Source organism: Petromyzon marinus, chromosome 55 (genome assembly GCF_048934315.1).
Source record: "Petromyzon marinus isolate PM22_M1 ecotype Great Lakes invasive population chromosome 55, UKy_Petmar_22M1.pri1.0, whole genome shotgun sequence".
Taxonomy (NCBI): Eukaryota; Metazoa; Chordata; class Hyperoartia; order Petromyzontiformes; family Petromyzontidae; genus Petromyzon; species Petromyzon marinus.
The window spans coordinates 4,475,688-4,495,325 of NC_133721.1; the positions used below are offsets into that span (position 1 = coordinate 4,475,688).

At 44.8% G+C, this 19,638-nt stretch overlaps 1 protein-coding gene across 1 annotated transcript in view; it reads right to left on the reverse strand.

Moving 5' to 3' along the window:
* Positions 1 to 15,250, reverse strand: part of LOC116954522 (ferritin heavy chain B-like) — a 53,384-nt gene extending 38,134 nt beyond the window's left edge. Inside the window, exon 1 of the mRNA XM_032975097.2 lies at positions 14,742 to 15,250. Coding sequence (XP_032830988.1) covers positions 14,742 to 14,762 — 21 coding nt within the window. The 5' untranslated portion in view covers positions 14,763 to 15,250. The remainder of the gene's footprint in view (positions 1 to 14,741) is intronic.
* Between the last annotated feature and the right edge of the window lie 4,388 nt (positions 15,251 to 19,638).

Below are 19,638 nucleotides of genomic sequence, written 5' to 3' on the forward strand. Positions count from 1 at the left end.
TACTTACGGTGTGAAAGAAGTTCAATACACATATATACAGCAACGACGTGTATTTGGTTATGATGCTTCTGTTGCATTGGCAGTGATGCATAAGCATAAATATCAACACTCAACACATTCATTAAAAACTGTGTGTGTGACCTTAAAGGAAACTATTTACACGAATGTCACCTGTTATATATAGTGTCCTTGTAAGGACACAGGGTTATCAACAAACACAAGTTCTTTGTGTTCAGGAACGAGTTCCGTGGACAAGGCAGCCGCATAACAAGGCCGGGGGCTCGAGAGGCTGCAGCCCATGCAGTGGCGTCACTAGGATTGGTGTCACCCAGTGCGGTAACTCATGGTGCTACCCCTCATAGACCTCTGCCCGTACCAGACCATACAAAATCCTTAGCAATGTTTTGTTCTACTAATATTACCCATAAATCGTAATTCCCGTATATCACTGAATGTAATGTCAATAGTAGTAACAAAAAAACAAATGGCAAAATTCAAATTACAGCTTTAACTTACAATATTTCCTTTAATTACTACTTCATTCTCAAAAAAGTTATTGATATAAGTTCACAAATATTAATTAACACGATATTGTAGCTAAAACACCAGAAAATTTGACAAAATCAGCGACTATAAAAACACCAGCAGCAACAAAAACAGCGCGTGCTTGTCGCGCGTGCAGACGAAACCACGTGACTCGAACCGTCATTGTAATTGGGTAATAATGACAGTTCTAACCGGAACGCATTAGAAGGTTCAAAAAGTAAATTAGCATAGAATTTTAGCCTTGTAGGTATATTGTACATGTAAGCTGGGCTTAGTTATAACAACGAAAACATTTTTTGTTGTTGTTATAACTAACTACAGGGATATTTTTTATAAAAAAAATGTATGATGAAAATTGTATAGACAGTCATTTTGGTGTCACCCGGTGCAATCCGCACCCCGCCAGTGATGCCACTGAGCCCAGGGCCTTTGGATGTTAAGGGTCCCCAAAAAATCACTCCGAGTGCTTTATAAAGGTTAAAGTGCAGTGATTATGCAGTACGATCGAAAACCAAAGGTAATACTGCAAGCTAAAGCATACCTGTGTGTTTTATACTTCCAGTTGCATTCCTAAATTCATATGGTTTTATTTGTTTCAACTTAAATGTAGCATAAGAGTACATCACGTTTAAAAATAATAACATTGAAGGCAAGGAATTGTAGATACAACGATGGATGTCCCAAAATCTATAACAGCGCTGGTCACCCATCAATTATATTTCATCCGTGTCAATGGGCGTATAACGGTGGAGCGGTTGCGCAGTGGTAAGTGCCCTTGAACTACAAAGCAGGCAACCGGGGTTCGATTCCCTGACCTTGGCTTATCAGAGTGGTGATATCTGAACCAGCCATGTACCCCCACTACCCACCACTTACCTCCCACCTGTCATCAATCCGCACTGACCTGCAGGATGATGTTACGGTTAGATAACCCCCCCCCCCCCCCAAGTGAGAGGCCACTACTCGTGCATATTCACCGCCTGTGTGCGGAACAGAGACGCCGCTTCTTAACTCAGAGCGCACGGACACCGTATTTTTTAACACGAAGTCTCACGCGTCACGAGCCGTGCTTGTCCGACCTCTCCCTGATTCGACCATACTACTGCCTAAATGTACAGCACTACACATAACACTGAACTGTGGATGAGATATTTCGTCATCCTTGCTCTCAAGATCGCAATAAGGTTACATGGGTACAAGTCTGACTCGACTTATTCAATTACAAGTAGCATTCACAATAAGGCAAGTGGAAAGCTTCGTTGTTAACTAGGCCTCGTATTTATCATAACAATTTAACAGCATTATAACGGCCATTGTAACATTATAACAGCATTCCCAGTATTATAAAAACATAAACGAACTTACAGCCAATGCTTCTTAAAGTCCCACAATGAACAGATGCAGCTGTCTCCACTGAGACGCTATTTGTGCCACCATTTTGTACTCTGTGTAATGGCTGATACCCTGCCGCATGGCTCAGAGGATGTAAAATCGTAACTTCCTGGTCACGTGACCAAACTTAACATCCAAACAGGAAATTCCGGTGTACACACACACCCACACCTGTCGTGAGGCAGAACATAGCGAGTTGGTTACGCTCGACATTCTGGGACCCTTCCCGGCCAAGCAGAGAGGGAATACATTTCTCCTGGTAGGGGTGGAATATTTATCCTGGTGGTCGATGGCCTGGCCATTGCCCGACCAACCGGCCGCTTCCATTGCTGATGCATTTGTGCACGGCTACGTAATGGATAAGGGGACCCCCGAGCAGCTTCTCACGGATCAGGGACGGAATTTCTCATCGAAGCTGCTGCGCGAAGTATGTGACGTTCTAGGCACTAAGAAAATTAGAACGTCACCATACCATCCCCCAACGGATAGTATGGTGGAATGCCTGCATAGAATCCTGACATCCATGCTCTGTCAGGCGGTTAGTGGGGCTCAAACGGATTGGGATCTGCATGTTCCGGGAGTCCTGGCGGCATACAAGATGGCTCCACACGCTTCCACGGGATTTTCGCCGTTTTTACTCATGTATGGGAGGGAAAATGAACCCCCCATGGAGGTTCAATTGGGCCTGTCAGAGGGCAAGGGAAAAACGACCTTGCCTACGCCCCTGCAAGTTACACTAAATCGCATGTCGGAATTACGCGAAGCGGCCAAAGAAACCACCGCCAGAGGGCAGGATGCTAATGAAAAGAATGTGGGGCGGCATGACTGTGTGCTGCCATGGGCCATAGGGGACCGGGCATGGTTGCACTGCCCGCAGGTGCCGCTGGGAATGTCCCTAAATTGCATCGGCCATGGCAGGGTCCCATGGAGGCAGTGGAAGTCAAACAGCCACGTATACAGGTGGGCCGTCGCCGTTGCTTTGTCCATCCGTCACGGCTGAAACCATATGTTCCTCACCGAACTGACACCTCATCTCCAAACATTATACGGCTGGTGTTTGATGTGCCTGACGAGCCGGGGGAATCGGCCACGGAGAGTGTGCGTCAGAAGGATTGTGTTGTGCCGCCCACAGTTTCCGAGCCCTTGAAGGTTGGGGAGTCACGAGATCCTGCCGAATTCGAAGGAACACCGGCAACAACCCGGCCCGAGTTGGGGATGGAGCCGACCCCATCAGGGCTTTTATGCGAGCCCACATCAACTTCCAGAGTCGTGGAAAGTTGCGATTCCTTCCTTGTTGTTCTTGGGTCTGCCTTTTCAGTCGCGGATTGTTTCGCCCAACAAAAACAGTTTTCTTCGGGATTTTTTACTGTTCTTTATTACGGAATTTTTCTGCCTGCTTTTGTTCATATTAACTATCTTTTAAACATGGGGGGGGGGGGGGGGGGTGATGTAGTGACAGGGTGCCATCTGTTGACCAGGAGGGACAATTACGGGTATTGGTGCACTATATAATAGCCAACCATAACGGGGCGTAACTTGGCTAAAGGTCAGAGGCGGGGATCAGTTGGGAAGCTCCGGGAACCTGCACGAGAGTTCTAGAAGGGGGCGTGGCCACAGGCGGAGCTTGGCCACGCCGAGGACCGGAGTTTCGGGGCTGTCGTGGAGGTTTTGTCGTGGGGGTTCGGGTCCTGGCTGCCGTCGCTGTCTTCGCCGTCATCTCTTCTTCATCGACCGGTCATATGGCCGATCCGCTGTACGGCTCCCATCGTCGTCGTATTGGTCAGCCAGCTATATAGTTAGACGCCGGCGATGGGGCTGTACGAGTGGATCAGCTATACGTATCCCAGTGTATATGTCGTGAAGTGATTGAGCCTGTAAAGTGTGAGAAATAAACAAGGAGCCCTCTACACATCGTGTCTCGGAAGTCGCTCACTACACTTGTGTGTAAATATCGTGTGTTGTCATGGAGATAAGAAAACATTAACAATGAAAAATAAGAACCCAGCACAGACATAACCACAATGACCATCACATCAACCTGGCATCTTCAACCCATTTCAATGTTTGCATAACAACAGCAACAACAACCATAGTCCCGCACTATTATCACGGTTGGCTACGTACGGTGTGAAAGAAGTTCAATACAAATATATACTGCAACGACGTGTATTTGGTTATGATGCTTCTGTTGCGTTGGCAGTGATGCACAAGCATAAATATCAACACTCAACACATTCATTAAAAACTGTGTGTGTGACCTTAAAGGAAACTATTTACACGAATGTCACCTGTTATATATATGGTGTCCTTGTAAGGACACAGGGTTATCAACTAACACAAGTTCTTTATATCCAGGAACGGGTTACATGGACAAGGCAGCCGCACCAACATGGCCGGGGGCTCGAGAGACTGCAGCCCAGGGCCTTTGGATGTTAAGGGTCCCCAAAAAATCATTCCGAGTGCTTTATAAAGGTTAAAGTGCAGTGATTGTGCAGTATGATCGAAAACCAAAGGTAATACTGCAAGTCAAAGCATAGCTGTGTGTGTTTTATACTTCCAGTTGCATTCCTAAATTCATATGGTTTTATTTGTTTCAACTTAAATGTAGCGTAACAGTACATCACGTTAAAGAACAGTGAAGGCAAGGAATTGTAGATACGAGGGATGTCCCAAAATCTATAACAGCGCTGGTCACCCATCAATTATATTTCATCCGTGTCAATGGGCGTATAACGGTGGAGCGGTAACGCAGTGGTAAGTGCCCTTGAACTACAAAGCAGGCAACCGGGGTTCGATTCCCTGACCTTGGCTTATCAGAGCGGTGATATCTGAACCAGCCATGTACCCCCACCACCCACCACTCACCTCCCACCTGTCATCAATCCGCACTGACCAGCGGGATGATGTTACGGTTAGATAACCCCCCCAGCGAGAGGTCGCTACTCGTGCACATCCACCGCCTGTGCATGTAACGGAGACGCCGTTTATAACTCGGAGCGCACGGGCGCCATATTTCAACACGAAGTCTCATGCGTCACGTGGCGTGCTTGTCCGACCTCTTCCTGATTCGATGCGCGTGGCCAAAAAAAAGATAAAAAAGCAAGTTTTTCAATGCACAAACTTTTATTTGCACTCATAAGTATAAAATAAATTATTTTGACCCCAGAATTAATTAAATTCGATGTGCTCAATAAAATTGGATGGTTTCCTTTCGATGTTTAATTTTCATTATGGAAGCCACACACTTTATTCACCACATAAAATTGGATTCATGCAGGGGTCAAAATAATTAACATTCGACTTTTGACTGAAAATAAAAGTGTTTGCAATTATTTTTACGTTTTAGTCTCATTTTCATTTACTTAAATAAGACTTGAACATAAGTTCCGGTCATTTTCATACAGTAATGTTACGTAATATTAAAATCCAGCAAAGAAAGAAAAGTAGCCTTCATCTCTCTATTTATCCATATCCAAAATTAATATCAGATTTAACGGTAATTCGTGGAATGCTTTGAATTCCAATATCTGGAATTATTTTGACCTCAGAACCAACCAAATTTGAATTTGTGAAAAACTTTAAAAGAACAAATTTAATATTTGTTTTATTTATAGTTTAAGAGTTCTTATTCTAGTATTAAAATTGTAAAAATGAGCAGTATATGTACATATTCATCCTTAGATCTCAATCCAGATAATAACAATAGTTCAATATTGTCTGGATAATTATCATGTATTTGAAATAGTGCAATACAAATTCAGTCAAAAACACGAAGATGCCCCAGATCGGCGGGAACAGGGCGGGATCTTTCAATCAAATCTTGAAACGGCACGCGAGACGAGTTTGTGTGCAACATTTCAGCTCGTTAGGCTCCGTACATCCGAAGATATTAAGCATCAAAGATTTGAAAAAATATAAACTGACAACAGCGCAAGTTAAATAAAAGTGAGTGATAAAAAACACCACCCAGCATCCTTTCCACGCACAGATCGACGACGCGTTTTCAACAAGGCTGTTTTAAAAATAAGATTTTCCTGTACACAAGAACAAAGTGCCGCTGCAGAACGTTGGGCGACAAAAAAAAAACGCAGGCGAATATCCGCCAGGCCACATCTACCCAACGCGTCCTGGTTGATGGGGGGGGGGTTGAGATAAACTACTGTTTCGTTTACATGGGAAAATGGCGCCGGTAGAACATTCCTTTTTTTGTAACATGGGGGAGGGGGGGGGTGCTGTGTATGAGAAGTAAAAAGGAAAAAGGGGAGGGGAATGTTTAACACGCGGGTGGGGAGTCCCCGGCTTGTATGGTAGAAGAAGTGGAGGGTAAAGCCAGGGGTCACCCTAAAATAAAATAAAAACATAAGACCATGGTTTTCATAGCGAGAGATAAACAATATATGTACAGAGAAGATGCCAGATGGCCTTGTGGTCAGAGCACTAAGTTGGCACTAACTAACGAGATCCTGGTTTCGGCTCGGTTATTAATGACTGCACACACAAAAATACCTGCAGCAGTAATGTGACGAAAGTGGGAGGCAGGGGGTGCCTTGTCCCACCCCCCTGGTGGCCAAAGCTAAGAGTTGGGGCCCCCTTGACAACCACCATGAGATATGTTTCCAAACAAGTGTAAAATAACAAAACTTATTTAAAATGGAGCGCCCTGACAGAGTCAAACGTTTGAGACTGTGAACATAACGATCATGCGATTGGAGCAACAGGAGCCGTGATATAAAATAGCCTAGGCACAACTTTACGAAACAAATGAAATATTGGGGCCCCAACCTGACCAAATGCCGCACCCCCCACCCGAGCTGATACTGTAATGTCGTTACTGCGCCACTGACCCGCGCATTCATTTTTAGTTCTGCACCTTATTTAAGAATCCCGGCTCAAAGGACATGGGATGAACATCACTCTCTGTGGCAGGGGCAGGTGGCAAAGCACTGTTCCTGACCCCTCTCCCACTGTGTGAACCAAAGGTCACCGGAAGGGGCCCTTCTAAGGGTTGCGCTGCTGTGCGAGAGAGAGATCGGAATGGATTCCTCGTCTCAAGACCACCACAGATGACGTCGATAGAAAAACTGGGACAGAATTGGGATAACCGAAAAAAGGTTACTAGGGTATGGCAGTCCAGCAATTGGTTCTTGAATCTATTTGTGCGGAGCTGTGTAACCTCCCCTGTAATAGCCATGATGGGTTTTCTCCGGAGTCTGCTAACACAAAGTCACTCACCGAGAAAATCAGCCGAACTTTGCGATGCAGGGCCCTCCTGAAAAAAAGTATATTGAGATTCAATGGACATCTGCAGGGCAATTTAATGGAAGCTTTTTTATTTTATTTATTACTTCTTAAATATCCCACAAAATGCAGAACATGGGTCCCGAACTTACCAAAGTAAAATGTGCATTCTTTTACACAAGGTGTCCATAGCGACACTTAGCTGTAACTCATTGTTTTGATTGGCGGTTGGCAGATAACGCAGGGATGGGTCCCGGATTACACAAACCTCCTCGGCAACGAGGCACCAATACCACATCCTAACCAGGGCGGGAAATGGGAATACTTCACTGGGGGAACTCAACTACTTCACTGGGGGAACTCATAGATGATTCCCCCCACCCCTCTAGATCTGAGGAGGAGTAGGGGGGGAGGTGGAGGAGGAAGAGCTTCGCTCCGTGTGCAGTGTAAGTCTCTGTGCATACCTGTGGTACTCTATGTGTGTCTATTAGTCTCTGTGCGTGTCTGTGGGTCTCTGTGAATATCTGTGGGTCTCTAAGTATGTATGTGAGGAAGTACGGAAGGCGATCCAGAGTCAGACCAGGACAAGTGCCGGGCGGAGATGATCTCCCTCGCGAACTGCTGAAGGAGGGCAGCGTCTGTGAGCAGACTGCACTATATGACATCATAATAACGGTCTGGACCACTGGACGGGTTTCACAGGATTGGACTATAACAACTACAGGGGCATCTCCCTTCTCAGTATGCAAGGAAGCTCCTGGCAAGAATTATTCAACATCGTCTTGCCAGGCACGCTGAGGAGAGGCTTGCGGGGCCCCAATGTGGTTTCAGGCCAGGGCGGTCCTGCACAGATGCCATATTTTCTGTCCATCTACTACAGCAGAGGTGTAGGGAATGCCAACATGACCTACATCTCTGCTTTATAGAACTTGTCAAGGCCTTTGATAACATCAATAGTCCTGGGCTTTGGGTTGTTTTTGTGCTTTCAGATTCCTTGACTCTTTGATCACAATCAATAAGGACCTTAATGCTCACTCATCGGCGGAGTTGGAGGCGATGCTGCTTGACCTGGAGAATGCCACGAAGAGGTTGGAACCTTACCATCATCTCCTCCAAAACTAAGCACCTGTCTCCGTATTTTTTGTGTCATTAAACACTCTTGAACTCCCCATCGGAGATGGGGCAGTTGTGGAGAGAGTGCTTATGACCAGCTCCTGTTTGACAGCAGAGGTCCTCAATCCGAATCAGTCGAGCGACATTATATTTTCATTGGCTGCGTAATGCTGTGTGGAAACTACCTGGTCTGGACAAAGTCCCATCGGTGAGCTCCTCCAGCAGGCAAGGTTGCGTTGACTGGGTCATGTAGCCTGCATGCCGAGCCACCACATGCTCAAACAGCTTTTGTTCTGCCGGATAGAGAGGGCTAAACGGGCATGGCACGGGCGAGAGAAGAGATGGAATGATGTGGTATGAGACAATATAGAGCGGAATTGACTTGCTGATGACTGGTGCCAGCAGTGTCAAGATTGGCCTCTGTGGAGAAAGCTCATGAAGAATGCTATTGGGCAGTTGGATGCAGTCACCCTCCAGCAACAAGAGGGCATAGGAAAGTATTAAAGCTTTCGTGACTGCATAAAATTACTCATTGGTTTTTTCGGTAAAGTCACGTATGTAGAAATACAATAAAATTATATTAAAACAAAAACACAATCACGACGTTTCGATCACAACGCAAGCCATCTTCATCAGAGGTGGTCATTTTTTGAGCTGCCGTTTTGTATTTACAAGAGGTGGTCTTTTTTTGAGCTGCCGTTTTGTATGTATAAGATGTGTGTGTTTGAGCTGCCGCTCTCGCTCTGGCCCCTCCCCCCCTCCAACCGTATTTCTGATTCAAGCTTCTGTTCATCCCTCCGCCCCCCCCCCTCTCTCTCTGCCTCCCTGTCCGTCTTTCCTCCCTCCTTACCTCTTGGTGGACTTGTATATGTATTTCTACTGACCGTGTACCTCGTATTTTTCATTCTATCTATGCTGGTATGTGCAATCCAAAGGTTGAACACGAAATTTAACACTCTTCTGAAATTCGTGGTCCGCCAGGAAGTGTCTAACTGTGTTGTTGGCCTGACTGGATGTGCTCCACATAATGTTTTTTCAGGTTTGTTGAATTCTCGTCTCTCATCTTTTTGTTGTATTTACTTCCGTGATTTGTTCTTGACACCTGATGAAGATCGCTTGCGTTGTGATCGAAACGTCGTGATTGTTTTTTGTTTTAATATAATTTTATTGTATTTCTACATACGTGACTTTACTGAAAAAGCCAATGAGTAAGAGGGCATAGGAGCAACGTTGAAAACAACAATCATTAAAATTATGAATTTGACACAGCCATTATGAATCCAATCAGAGATATCCAGAACGATGGCTTTAACCCAACATCTCGGGTGGCTAAAACACAGCAAGTTGGCACAGTAGAGGGAAAAGGTGGTGCATCTGCCAGTCATCTCAGTCAACCCATGGCACCTGGGTCTGTACTATGACCCCCTGCCAGCGGGCGTTCGAAACTTGGCCTTAAGGTGCAGAGGGCATGGAACAAGCGCCGTCGTGACGTTACCGTGACTTAGTGGCGAATGGCGGTTATTGTTGTTGTGTCTAGATCTCTGTGCTCGTCTGTAGGCCTGTCATTCTGGGGGTCTATCCATAAGTAAACTAAAAAGAAATTTAAAAAATTTGTACTCTTGGGTCTTTCGGTAAAGTCACGTAGTTAAAATTAATTTAAAAAATCACGATATTTCGATCGCTACACAAGCAATCGTCTTCAGGTGAACAAATAAGAGCAGGCGAACTGCTGAGGCAGGAGAAATATAGCAGCAGAGCTGCTGCAGCAAGAAGTTATATCGGTTTGAGATGTGTGCAACCCAAAGGTAAGTGGGCGGGGCTAGAGATGGAATTTACATATAAATGTAAGATCGGAGAGCCTGATAAACCGAGAGATGAGAGATTAGCATGTCAATGTGAGACGGCTCCAGCAGCAGCGGCTGTGTTAATGAGAAGATTGGCATGTCAGTATCAGAGAACCGGGCACAACGCCACCTCGTAAGCAACAAAAACCTGCGGCGTTGGCCGCTGCACTGTGAGAGACCAGCATGTCAACGCAAAAGTACCACTGCAACGGTGGCCGTGCCAGTGAGACATTTAGCCTATTAAACGAGAGCCACCGCCACATCGAATAAAAGGGAGCAGCGGCTATGTTAGTGACCAACAGCCTTGTCATACACACCAACAATCATTTCTGATTCAACCGCATTAATTGATCAAACCAAACAGTTCTCGTTGAAACCTTCTGCTGCCAGGCCATCAAGATTATACGGCTTACCAAAAATACATAAAGTAGATACACCCCTTCGTCCCATCGTCTCTACTATCAACTCCCCCACCTACAAACTGGCTCGTTTTCTGTCTGAAATCCTGCGGCCTTTCACTGGAAAAACCACCTCTGCGGTACAAAATTCCACTCACCTGGTATCGACAATTACGGGTATTTCCCTGTCCCCAGACGACCTGCTTGTCAGTTTTGATGTAGTTTCCTTATTCACCAAAGTTTCTGTACCTGACACCATCGCAATCAATGAAGACTTGGTTCATCAAGGACTAAACACTGAGGTACCCCCCCTGGTGAGACACTGCTTAACCAATAATACTTCACTTGGAATGGAACTTTCTACAAACAGAGGGCACCCCAATGGGGTCCCCCCTATCTCCGGTTGTAGCCAACATTTTCATGGAGAAATTTGAGACTGACGCCATCCAGACTGCCACTCTGCGCCCAACCTTATGGAAGAGCTACGTGGATGACACTTTTATCATCTGGCCACATGGCCGGCCTGCTCTAGACCAATTCCTCGACCACATCAATTCCATACACCAAGCCATCAGATTTACCATGGAAGTCCGAAAAGATGGCAAGCCACCTTTTTTGGATGTCCTAATAAAAAAGAGACCTGATGGTTCAATGAGCCACTGTGTCTACAGGAAAGCTACCCATACGAATGCTTATCTGAAACCGGATTCCCACCACCATCTATCCCAGAAGAATTCCCTCATCAAGACTCTGCACCATAGAGCCCAATGCATATCGGACCAGGAACACATAACCAGTGAACTCAAGCATGTACACCAAGCTCTTAAGGCTAATGGTTACTCTGGCTGCACAATCCGCAAAGCAATCACTCCAACCATGAAGAAGGACCCTCTTGAGGAGCCTTTCAAAACCATCACTTTACCCTACATTGCGGGGATCACAAAAAAGATCTCCAAAATCTTGAATAAACACAAGATCCAGGTCCGATTCAATACATTACATAAGATCCGTGATCTGGTTCTGTCTGTAAAAGATGTGATTCCGGGCATACAGTACCCTGGCGTCTACAAACTAAGTTGCCTCTGTGGTAGTAGTTACATTGGAGAAACCAAACAACATGTCTTGGACCGCATTCGTGAACACAAAGCAGACCTAAAACACGGTAGGACCAACACCATGGCCGTGGCAGATCACTGTTATAATTCAGTAGGCTCACATGACATTGACTTCTCCAAGACAGAGGTTCTTTGCAAGCCATCTGGCTACCATGAGAGATTCGTTCATGAGGCTATCCACATATATAAACACAGAGACAATTTCAACCGAGAAGATGGATTCTGGCTTAGCAATCATTGGAAGGATTTGATAAACCATTTCGGGTCTTAATTGATTATTCACGCTTACGGTGGCTGTCAGACCGCATCCATTATTTTCGTCTCCCCCCTCCTCTTTTCCGAACATAGATGGACTCGTCCATTTGAATAACTGCCAAATCGTTCTCCGTGGTGCTAACGTTAAAAAAACCCGCCACTTTTTCAAATTTTCTTCCTGTGGTTTTCACACCTGATGATGATTGCTTGTGTTGCAGTTGAAACGTCGTGAGAATTGTATTGTTTTTATTTTTATTTATTGTTTCCCTTCTACGTGACTTTACCGAAAGAACCAATAATATGAATCCCTGCAGTCACGAAAGCTTTAAATAAAAATGTAAAGATATTTAACAAGGTAATGTAACTCAGGAGAGTCAGAAATAACTGCTAACATCGGCAGGTTGGATGGAAGCATCACAGCCAGTTATGACTTTACCTGCTTAATAACACCCTTCCAATGATTGCTCAGTTTGTACTCATCTTCTCGGTTGAAATTGTGTCCGTGTTTATATATCTGGATGGCTTCATGAACAAATCTTTGCTGATAGCCAGTAGGTTTGCAGAGTACCTTCGTCTTGGATAAATCAATTTCACATGTGCCCACAGCATTACAACAATGATCAGCCACTGCCGAGGTATTCGTCCTACCGTGTTTCAGATCCACCTTGTGTTCACGAACACGGTCCGAGACATGTCGCTTAGTTTCCCCAATGTAACTACTACCGCAGGCACAACTTAGTCTGCAGACACCTCGGTATTGCATGTCAGGGATCACATCCTTCACAGATGAGATCAGATCACAAATTTTATGTATTGTGTTGAATCGAACCTGGATCTTGTGTTTGTTCATGATTTTGGAAATCTTTTTGGTGAGCCCTATGTATGGCAAGGTGATGGTTTTAATTTGGTCCTCAGATGGTTCTTTCCCAACGGTTGGGGTGACAGCTTCACAGATTGTGCAGTCCGAATATCAATTCATCTTGAGGGCTTGGTGTACGTACTCCAGTTCACTGGCTAGGTGGTGATGGTCGGAAATGCAACGAGCCCTATGGTGTAGAGTTTTGATGAGGGAATTCTTCTGGGCTGGATAGTGGTGGGTTTCCTGTAGACAGAGTGTCCCAATGAGCCATCTGGTCTCTTTTCGATTAAAACATCCAAGAATGGTAACTTGCCATCCTTTTCCACCTCCATGGTGAATTGGTTCAGTGCTGGCAGGCCATGTGGCCAGATGATAAACATGTCATTTACATGCAAATTCCATCTCTAGCCCCGCCTACTTAACTTTGGGTTGCACCCATCTCAAACCTATATAACCTCTTGCTGCAGCAGCTCTGCCGCTATATTTCTCCTGCCTCAGCAGTTCGCCTGCTGTATTTTTTCACCTGAAGACGATTGCTTGTGTTGCGATCGAAACGTCGTGATTTTATTTGTATTTTTCCATCTACGTGACTTTACCGAAAGACCCAAGAGTATGAATTCCTGTAGTCACGAAAGCTTGAAGTGAAGATAAAAAATGTATGTAAAAATGTATTTTCACACTTTTATTTGAACTCAAAAGTATAATTGTTCTTTTTTACCCCAGAATTAATCAAATTTGTTGTGCTGAATAAAAGTGGGTGGATTGCATAACGAAAATCAAAAGGAAGCCAACCACTTTCATTCAGCACATCAAATTTGATTAATTCTGGGGTCGAAATAATGTATTTTCAATTTTTGAGTGCAAATAAAAGTGTGTGCATTAAAACAAAAATTTCCCTTTTTTACCGTGAAACCTATTTTAACTATTTTATTTTACCAAGTCAGGCCCACTAGAGCTGTGTAGCTCTTTTTCAGAAACGACCTGGCCAAAATGATAGCCCAATGAAGTGGCTTATCATGTGAAAATTTATAGTAGCCAAATACTCTAAGCACATGTTTCTAAATGTGGAGGAATAAACTGGACCCAGAGAAAAATCCACGCGACCATGGGGAGAACATGCAATCTCCATATATACAGGCGTGAGGGTCAGCATTGAACCCACGACCTCCTGTATAGCAGGCGAGGTAGTTAACATCTCGCCACTTCCACAACCACGAGCGGCAGATGTTAACTGTTAACAACAGTAACGCCTATGAACAAATCACCCGGACTTGGAATGTGCCCGATCTGGTCGGACCTCGAAAGTCAAGCAGATCTGAGCTCGGACAGTGCCTGGATGGGTGCCCACCATGCACAACACAGGTTGTCATAGGGCTGGAGGGCAACATTGTGTTTATTTCCAGTTCTACTGTACGTCTATGGTGCCCGCCTTTACCAATCCGCAATGACCTGCCGGGGTGAAGTATGGCCTCCACAACCAGCAGGGTGTGGGGAGGCTGTCATCCAGCAGTGGATTGACAAAAGGTTTCTATGCTCCTATGGTCATTGTGCGGTGCTAATCTCTACCAGTGGAACTTTAACAAAGCAGGGATCATCCTTAACAACCACTGACTTCGCACAAAGTTGTACCAGTTTTATGACTCTGTAAGAGACGACTACGATGGTTTGCCTATGTCAACCCTATACCCTACAATGAAAGCATGCGCATTGCAAAACAGTTTATGTAATGAAAGGTTGACAAAACGCAGCACGTATATTACAACAATTAGAATAACAATCATCCCGAATGCAAAGAAATTAAATTACATTTAGAACGCAATCAGTATAACACGCTTAATTATCGTAGTTGCGTTCATTAGGTACTGTAGTGTATAAAAGGCGGCAAGGCATTTATATCAACAATCATGATTAGAACATTTTGCCAATTAAAATAGCGATAACATGAGGGCATTTAATTTTAAATCATGATCACAGTTCTCACCTGCTCGCTAAACTTCAGCATAAGCACGTTGGCCTCAACCCGTCGGAACGGGCGTGGCAAAGGAAATGATAATGCTATTAATTGCTATGTCATTATGTAAAAAATATAAATAGTGGTAATTATGATGAATATTGTAATTGGTAATTATAATGAATATTGTAATTGGTAATTATGATGAGTATTGTAATTGGTAATTATGATGAGTATTGTAATTGGTAATTATGATGAGTATTGTAATTGGTAATTATGATGAGTATTGTAATTGTTGCGGGAACAATAGCGGCCGCTCCGGCATCATTACGAGGGGCGACGTAAGCGCGCCTCTCATTGGCCAGAGGCTTCCAACAAAAGTCGCTTTGATTGGACAAGACGTGTCCCCGCGTGGCTGAGCGCGACCAATCGTGATTGGAAATGGGGGGGGAGGGGGTGCGGAGTTTATTTAGAACCAAAAATTATTAATTAAGTTAGAAACACGAATAGGTCAAGGGTCGCCGGGACCCGGACCGCTTTTTTTATTATTATTTAATTACATTAAATCTTTAATTGTCACGCGAGACGAGTCTGTGTAGAAAATTTCAACTCGGTAGGATTCGTAGATCCGAAGATATTAAGCGTAAAAGATTTGAGACAATTTCGATTTAAAGCTTTCGTGACCGCAATGATTAATCTTCTTTGGTTCTTTCGGTAAAGTCACCACGTAGAATGAGAATAAAATAATAAATTGATAAAATAAAATAACACAATGATATTCTGTAGTGTTCACTCCAGCGCTGTCCTCCAGACAGTCTCGTCCCTTCACCTGATGAAGGCCGCTTGTGTTGCGGCCGAAACGTCGCGAGAATATTATTGTGTTATTTTATTTTATCAATTTATTATTTTATTCTCATTCTACGTGGTGACTTTACCGAAAGAACCAAAGAAGATTTGAGACAATATAAAAAGACAAAACGCCACGTGCATTAAGCGGTCTCGGGAGCCTTGTGCTCTTGATGAAGTTTGGATGCTCTCCTCGGCTTGGTTTCCTGAAACATCGCAGCCAGCAACCACGAATCCTGTAAAACCTTGAAACAATACACAGCGTCCACAATTACTGTTAGGGGCAGTGTTGTTTATGTAATGTGTTGAGTATTGTTACGTAACAGGGAAAATGTCTGGTCAGACACGGGCACATAGAGTACTAGTGCCCCCTGCAGACAGAGAGAAACACGAGTTATATACTCTTTGTAGACAGAGAGATAAACACGAGTTATATACTCTTTGTAGACAGATAAACACGAGTTATATACTCTGTAGACAGAGAAACACGAGTTATATACTCTTTGTAGACAGAGAAACACGAGTTATATACTCTTTGTAGACAGAGAAACACGAGTTATATACTCTTTGTAGACAGACAGAGAAACACGAGTTATATACTCTTTGTAGACAGAAACACGAGTTATATACTCTTTGCAGACAGAGAAACACGAGTTATATACTCTTTGTAGACAGACAGAGAAACACGAGTTATATACTCTTTGTAGACAGAGAGAAACACGAGTTATATACTCTTTGTAGACAGACAGAGAAACACGAGTTATATACTCTTTGTAGACAGAGAAACACGAGTTATATACTCTTTGTAGACAGACAGAGAGAAACACGAGTTATATACTCTTTGTAGACAGACAGAAACACGAGTTATATACTCTTTGCAGACAGAGAAACACGAGTTATATACTCTTTGTAGACAGACAGAGAAACACGAGTTATATACTCTTTGTAGACAGAGAGAAACACGAGTTATATACTCTTTGTAGACAGACAGAGAAACACGAGTTATATACTCTTTGTAGACAGAGAGAAACACGAGTTATATACTCTTTGTAGACAGACAGAGAAACACGAGTTATATACTCTTTGTAGACAGAGAAACACGAGTTATATACTCTTTGTAGACAGACAGAGAGAAACACGAGTTATATACTCTTTGTAGACAGAGAGAAACACGAGTTATATACTCTTTGTAGACAGAGAAACACGAGTTATATACTCTTTGTAGACAGACAGAGAAACACGAGTTATATACTCTTTGTAGACAGAGAAACACGAGTTATATACTCTTTGTAGACAGAGAAACACGAGTTATATATTCTTTGTAGACAGACAGAGAAACACGAGTTATATACTCTTTGTAGACAGACAGAGAAACACGAGTTATATACTCGTTGGTTCTTTCGGTAAAGTCACGTAGATGAAAAATTAAAATAATAATGAAAATAATCAAATGAAAATAACTCAATTAAATCACGACGTTCCGGGCGCAAACAAGCGTCCGTCATCAGGTGGGAAAGCATGATCTCTCTTTTTCATCTACGTGACTTTACCGGAAAAAAAACCCACAAAGAGTATGGATCCTTGCAGTCACGAAAACTTCAAATCTAGAATGAACACGAGTTATTTTGTGATGTATTTTGTGACAGTCCAGGCAGGGCTCGACTATCACCGACGACTTTACGAACACCCCGCGCATTTACAAACCAGCTTCACAGCATGTTTCTGTAACATCTTCTCTAAACGAGAAACTCGCACTTGCGTGCTGAACTTCATAACTTTGTTTGCTGCGCTACGAACCTGGCAACCCGGGTTCGATTCCCGCTCACGGCCAACACCAAGTGACGATTATCTTGAACCGGTCCTGGGTCTCCCCCTAGGTCGACTCAGCCTCAAAATGAGTACATAGTGCGCGGTGTTGGCCACCCACCACCTCGTGTGCCATGCCGGCATTCATAGGTGCTGCTCGCTAACAGCACTTGCCCCAAGTCTGTTACAGGGGACATTTGTCTTTGTATGTGTGTGTGGGGAGCGGTAGTGCAATGGTTAGCGCATTGTGCTACCAACCTGGCAACCCGCTCATAATCAACAAGTGACGGTCATCTGAATGGCTCCTGGGTCACCCTGGTCGTCTCAGCCTCAATGTCTAAGCATCGCCACTGGGGAGACAAAGGCGGCCGGGTGTGGTTCTGGCCACTCACCCGCTCGTGTGCTATGCCGACCTTCATAGGCGCTGCTTGCTAACAGCACTTGCGACAACAGCCTGTTCAGGGGGATCACTGTCGTTGCAGTGTGTCTTAGTGTGTGTCTTAGTGTGTGTCTGCAGGTTCTGCAGTGTCTTAGTGTGTGTCTGCAGGTTCTCCAGTGTGTCTTAGTGTGTGTCTGCAGGTCTGCAGTGTCTTAGTGTCTGCAGGTTCTGCAGTGTCTTAGTGTGTGTCTTAGTGTGTGTCTGCAGAGCATTTCTGAGATCTTGGGGGAGGGGAAATACCTCAGCCCAGAAAACATCATCGGGCAAGATGGGGACGATCCTGCTTGGGGCTACTGTGCCTCAAATATTGGCAGAAGTAGTCGCCCCTTCGGAGTGGTTGGCTGGGGTTACCATCTGTGGAGGAAGTGCGAGTGGCGATTCGGCGTCTGAGACCAGGAAAAGCACTGGGCAGAGAAGATCTCCCAAGCGAAATTCTGAGGGAGGGTGGCATCTGTGTGCAGGATGCCCTACATTACATCATCTCAACTGTATGGACCACAGGACAAGTTCCGCTGGATTGGAAGGATGCCCTGGTGGTTCCCCCTCTTTAAGAAGGACCGCACAGACTGCAACAACTACAGGGGCATCTCGCTCTTCAATGTTCCGGGAAAAATCCTAGCAAGGCTTATTTAACATCGCCTTGCCAGGAACCCTGAGGAAAGGCTTGCGGAGCCCCAATGTGGTTTCAGGCCAGGGCTGTAGTGGTCCTGCTACAGCATAGGTCGCAAGATCTCTGCTTTATTGACCTGGTCAAGGCCACTGATACCATCAACAGGCCAGGGCGCTGGGCTGTTCTTCACACTTTCGGAGTCCCCGACTCTATAAAGACAACAAGGACCTTCATGATGGTAGGCAGGCCTGGGTAAAGCTATGTGGCCAGGTGCCAGAGCGATTCCCTGTTCACCTTGAAGTATGAAAGGGATGTCCTCTGGCTCCCACATTATTCACATCTTTCACCACGTAGTTTTAAAAGCTCCGTGGCTGTACTGGAGGAATTTTCATCCGCTACAAATACAATGGGAGGCTGATCGATGCCCGAGTGTGGTCAAGAGATTAATCTTTTGGTTAACTATGTTATGTATTATGATTTGGCGATTGCTGATCAGAGGAGTTTGGGGCACTGCTACTGAACCTGGAGCGTGCTACTGGTGGGATCCTACCATCAGCCCCACTAAACAAATCACCTGCCTGAGTATTTTGTTCCATCAAACATTCCCCCCCCCCTCAACTCCAAGTTGGCAATAAAGCAGTTGTGGAGAAAATGGATAGTTTTACCATACCTGTGCAGTGTACTTATGACCAGCTTTGGGTTGATAGCAGAGGTCTAATTCCCAGTTAGTCGGGCAGCATTATTTCATCGGCTGCATAATACTGTGTAGAACCGATCTAGAGTGTTGCTCCGCACGAAGATTCGGGTCTTCTCAGCCAGTCATGCCCTCCATTCCCGATGCTTGTGAAACGTGGACCCCCTGAATGGAACATATGCACCAGTTAGAAATATTCAGGTTGGCCTGCCTACGATCCATCTGAGTTTAAACGGGCTGGATTGAGCTCTCAAATCCTTGGAAGGCCTAGACAAGTCCCAGCAATGAGCTCCTCCGGCAGGCAAGGCTGCATTGGCTTGGTCATGTAATCATGTGCCCAGCCACTACTTCCCCAAACAGCTTTTGCTTGGCCAGATAGAAGGGGCTAAACGGGTGCAGCACAGGCTAAAGAGATGGGCTGTGATACAGGTGGATATGGAGCTGGGTGGACTTGCCGATAACTGGTACCAGCAGTGCCAAGATCAGCCTGTCACAGGCTCATGAAGGGCACTATTGGGCAGTTGGAGACAGT